The sequence below is a fragment of the Oenanthe melanoleuca genome, chromosome 3, assembly GCF_029582105.1.
Source record: "Oenanthe melanoleuca isolate GR-GAL-2019-014 chromosome 3, OMel1.0, whole genome shotgun sequence".
NCBI lineage: Eukaryota > Metazoa > Chordata > Aves > Passeriformes > Muscicapidae > Oenanthe > Oenanthe melanoleuca.
In genome coordinates, this window is record NC_079336.1 from 104,851,796 (window position 1) to 104,856,782 (window position 4,987).

Genomic DNA, 4,987 nt, shown 5'->3' on the forward strand with positions numbered 1-4,987 from the left:
CCCAGATGCAGTATAGGGAAAAACGGTCGGCACTGGGGCTTTAGCAGAAGTGTCAGGCAGTAAGGCATACAACATGAGGAAACTCACTGGGAACTGCATCAGAAGCACTTAAAAGTCCCTCCACACCAAGGCAGGAGTGCACCAGTTCCTGCAGCCAACCAGCAGGACATGCAGTCACATTTGAATTCTCACCTCCAAAGATCAGGTGACCACAGGGAGTAGAGCCACAGTACCCAACCAGGGAAAAATGAGGCAGACCCCATTCAAAAGACAAACCACCTTACCTGCAGGGGAGTATACCCACAGTTCTTGCAGCAGCTACAAAAGCAGCCTGTGTACTAATGCAGAGGCTGTGCTTGGCTGAACAGGAAGCTGTAACCTGGGCTAATTAGTATCCTTCTAATTAGCCACAGCTTTGCAGCCTGGAGCATCTGCAGGAAGGAGGCAGCAAGGCTCTTCCCAAGCCAACCCAGCTGCCCCCATCCCCACCATCAGTCATCTGTAGCTGCAGTGGTTTGAGCTAGGTTTATTTACTGTTAGCACTGCAGCTTCCCCCAGGAAAGCACAATGGTCTTCATGGATGTGAAACTCACTAATCAATGCACAACACACAGTGGTGCCGCTTCTGTTGCTCTCTGGGCTGAGCTCACAGCAGGTCTGCAAAACAGCACCCACAACAGATGGACAAAGGCTGCCAGCGCCTTAGTCTTGGCTGAGGAATGGTGAGTGACAGCCAGGGAGGCACCCAAGCCAAAGAGAACCACCCCAGCAGGAAACATGCAGGATTCACACCTGAATCCAAGCCCTTTTCCCCTTTGAACCCAACTGTCTCTGTAGCAGCATTTCAGTAGTTCTGTTCAGGACAGGAAGCAGGCCAGAGGCTACGCTGAGCCCCACGTCTTGTACAATCATTTGCCTTCTAGACACCATCACCTTGTGATGCTGTCCACCACTAGACACACTAGCCTCCCTGATACAGCTCTGCAAGGCCAGTGCAGGCCAGGCTAGCACATTGCACAAGCCCACATGGTAACTGCCTTAATGAGACCCCACCACGTGCTTCCCATCAAGAGCCTGCTCTAGAGATAGTCCTTGGTGCCAGCTCCAGGCTCAGCTGTGGGGGCAGGTGAAGTGCAGACCAGGATTTCCTTTGGCAGGACCCTTGCAGGGCAGGCTGGAAACCCACCCCACAGTCTCTGTGTGGGTGAATAGCGGGTTGGGACATGCTCCATCTCCTTTGGGTCGGAGCTGCCATCTACACCGGGCCCAGTCGTATGCTGGCTTGCGGTGGCTCACTCGGCCTGGCAGATGAACCAGATCTCATTGCGGCGCTGAGGGATGCTGGGGTTCTCGTAAGAAGCCACGATGTAGGTTTCCCGCAGCACCGTGTCTGTGGGGCCCAAGAGCTCCCAGAAGAGACTGATCTCCCGCAGAATTGTCTCCTCAGTGGTCATCCCATAGAAAACCCTGCAGCAAAGGGAGCAGTGTAAGCAACAAAGCAGCACATTCCCACAGCTAGAGTTCCCATCCCTCTGCCTAACGAACCACATCAGCCATGCAGGGAATTTGTAAATCTCTGCTGAGCTGAGGAAACACCTCTGGTGCTGGGGTCACCTGGTTATAACCCGGAGTGGTGCCCTCTCAGTGATGTGGATTTCAGGGTCCATGGGAACAGGGGGGTTTTGCTGGAATGCTCCTGGGAGATAATAGGCAGTTAGGACCTCACGCTCCAGCTCGGTCCCCTCCTTGGTCAGGTGGATTTCGTTGAGCACTGGGACTGTCATGCCCAGATGGCAACCTGGAAAGAGGTAGGCAGGCAGTGAGACAGGTGTGTTAGCAGCAGCAGCAGCAGCAGCGCTCCTCCCCACTCCAGAAGGACAGTGGCAAAGCCCTCCCCTCTGTGCAGTCTGTCAGCCCCTCCAGCCCCTGCCTGCACACACCTACAGAGTTCTCCTTGCAGATGTAGCGCATGAGCTTCATGAAGCTCATGGAGATGCTCTGCTCATACATGGGCTCCCCCATGGTGACACAGGCCCACTTCCCAGCTGGGTACCGCCGCTCCTCGTAGGCCACTTCCTCGCACTGAAACAGGCCACAGACAAGCCAAGTCAGCGTCGAGTACACTGGTAACACTGCAGCAGCTGGATGGAAAACCAACACTGACAGGCAAGAAGCGGGGAGACATAAGCCTGCCAAAAGGAGAGCCCCTGCTAGGCAGTGGTTGGCAGAGCAGGATAAAGAAGGTGAGGGGAGCTGGCATCACACAGACCTCAGGCAAGGATACTGGGCAAAGCACTGGGCAAAGGCCAGTAGAAGTCAGCAAACGGAAAGGAACGGACAAGGGACAGGGTGCAAGGAGGTCTGGAGGCTCCGGGCATGCACGAGGAATGCAGCACATCCTCAGCAAGGGGCACAGGACTTCCAGTTCCTCTTTGGTCTCTGTACAGCCTTCTCACAAGGATGTTCCTGATTCCAGGCACCCAAAGGTCTTCAGTGAGGCTGATGTTGCTGTCAGGTGCAGTGCCTTTTCCCTCGAACACTGCTTGTATGGACGATAACAGAAACATCTCTTCCCAGTAGAAGGGAAAATCTGGCAAAAGAGCTCTAGCACCCAGAAGAGTTGTGAAGACTGGAATCAAATTCCTCAGATCTTTCTCCCATACCAAGAAGTGACAGGAAGAAGAAGAGACATGAACCCAGCTGTGGAATTTTGTGGCATGGGTCAAAATCTCTATTTCCAACACAGAATGTCCTGTATTCTGGACAAACCTGGCACAGAAGGCACGCAAGAGGAGTGGGGAAATTGCATCTGGGTATATTCATAGGTCAGCTCATGGCATGTCTGTGACCACAGGTAACCTAAACAGGAGCTGGGAAGTTGTAACCTATCTTCCTATTCTCAGCTTGTTCTTCATCCAGATCAAGGTGGTCATGAGACAAACTTGTTCCACAGAGGCCTGCTTGTGTGCAACAGTGGGATGCCAGTAAGAAGAGTGCCACAAAACACTGTGGGCATTCACCCTTTAGCTGGGGCCATGCCTACCATTGTCCCACCAAGCAAAGCAGAGCAAAGCAAAGCAAAAGCATTTTCCAGGCAGGGAAATCACCAATCCCTCTATCTGCAACTCTCATCTGCCATACCACCTGCAATAAGTCAACCCAGTGAAGTCACAGCATCTGGTTGTGCCACAGCCTGATCCTTATTCTAAGCACTAGCACTTTGAGTGACACTTGTCCAAAAGAAATATGGAAGATGCTTCATGCAGACGCAGTAGCAACAGGCCCCTGTAATGAGAACTGGGGAACTGAGCGCTGACAGAGCAGAGTGCTGTAGGTGATATAATAATTCACTTGCCTCCAAGAGGATGAGGGCTTGTAGCACTGGTAGCTCATGAAAAGCAACCAAATACTACTGATCTGCCTGACCTGGCAAACATGTCCCTAAGAGCCTCAGCTCCAAAGTCCCCTCAGCACTGATGTCAGGCAGTGGCTCTTCTCACTCAGTCTCACACTACAAGATCCTCCCCAGGCACAGATGAGATGCCAACAACAACAAAAGATCTCCAGTTTCCACACAGTCTTGGGGCCTCATTCCTGCCTGGGACTGACAAAGTCCCTGGGACTCAGAACAAGAAAAGATGGAGTGTGGTGAAGCCCCAGTTTAGAGCTGCAGAAGCCACATGCTCAGACATGTTTTACAGGGCGTGCTGGACCTCAGCCCAGAAGAAATTGTTTAACCATTTCTCATATAGAGGACAATTGACAGATGTCTTCTTGGTAGAAAGCCCAACTAGGCCTGCAGAGACACAAGAACTAGTCTGACAAGCAGTTATTTCTCAAAGCACAGAAGCACCCTTTTGTGCAAGAGATGAAAGTGAGTGTGCAACATAGCCAGCACAAAGAGATCTTCAGGCAAAAGATACCATGGATTGGCAGTTGGGACAAATAACAGCACATGGTTCCGTCTGACAGCCAGGGTCTCTGGCCTTGCATTCCCCACAGATACATCTTTATCTTGAGCCAGCTGAAACCTCCAGCTCAACCAGCCAACATAACCAGCACAAACACAAAAACAGCAAGACTTCGAGCTATGCAACAAGGTGTTTGGAGAACGGCAGGGAGCAGGCTTTGAACTGCGAGTTCACTTTCTTAGATATGCCCATCCCAGCAAGAGGATAGGCTGGTAAAGGAGGCAGCTGTAAGTCAGAAGACCAGAGAAAGCAGCATAACTTGCCCAATTTTAAAATAAAGGCCAGGAAGCTGAGCATTGCCATTACTCTACACAGGAGGAGGTGCAGAGGTGGCAGAACACGGCACCGACCCAGAGGTGCCATCCCGGGCGCGATGCTGCAGGAACCCCGGCGAGGCACCTTCCCTGCCAGGGACAGGCTCTTCCTACGGCCCGGGCTGGCGGCAGCACCCGAGGCAGCCCCAGCACGGGCGGACAGCGGGCGAGAAGCGGAGAGGGTCAGGCCTCACCTTCCCGTGCTGCGAGAGGGACACGTACGGCACGGGCTCGCGAGCCTGGCTGTGCCGGACCATCTGGGCGATCGGGCCTGCCATGTCTGTAAGGCAAAGCACACGAGTGACGAGGCTCGCCCCGGCCGAGCGCAGGAGTCCCGGTCCGTGCCACTGCAGCCCCGGCAGGCCCGGCGCTCACCTCGGGGCAGGCTCACTCGGTGCGTGCTGGCCACGGCCTCCCAGTGGGCGAACAGCCGCGCCTCCCCCTCCTGGTCGTCCTCGCTGTCGCCTCCGTCCCCGTCGGTGGCCGCGGGCTCCTCGCCCAGCTGCTCCAGGTCCTCCAGCGTGATCCGCGCCATCGCGTCTGCCGGGAGCGGGACGGGGACCGCCCCGAGGCGGCACAGCGCGGCCCGCGCGGCGGAGAGCGCCCCCTGGCGGTCCGGCGGACCGTGTCACCGCTGTCCCCCCACGGGAGGCGGCGCCCGCGCCCGTTTCCCCGCCCCGTCCCCCTTAGGCCGAGCCGCGG

At 55.1% G+C, this 4,987-nt stretch overlaps 1 protein-coding gene across 1 annotated transcript; it reads right to left on the reverse strand.

The window, feature by feature from the left end:
- Positions 1-511: 511 nt before the first annotated feature.
- Positions 512-4,874, reverse strand: LOC130250947 (heme-binding protein 1-like). Its single transcript, XM_056487148.1, has 5 exons — positions 4,661-4,874; positions 4,480-4,565; positions 1,941-2,082; positions 1,615-1,798; positions 512-1,467 (listed from the first exon to the last, which is right to left on the reverse strand). The coding sequence occupies exons 1-5, from the start codon at positions 4,818-4,820 to the stop codon at positions 1,293-1,295; spliced, it is 747 nt and encodes a 248-aa protein (XP_056343123.1). The 5' UTR covers positions 4,821-4,874; the 3' UTR covers positions 512-1,292.
- Positions 4,875-4,987: the final 113 nt, after the last annotated feature.

Bases quoted from the DNA above. Each gene is read 5' to 3' on its own strand.
- LOC130250947 (XM_056487148.1), bottom strand. From the start codon at position 4,820: ATGGCGCGGATCACGCTGGAGGACCTGGAGCAGCTGGGCGAGGAGCCC. The intron at 2,083-4,479 runs GTGAGGCCTGAC...GGCCTGTTTCAG, and splicing joins CCCTCTCGCAGCACGGGAAG to TGCGAGGAAGTGGCCTACGA. The intron at 1,468-1,614 runs GTGACCCCAGCA...CCTTTGCTGCAG, and splicing joins CCACTCCGGGTTATAACCAG to GGTTTTCTATGGGATGACCA.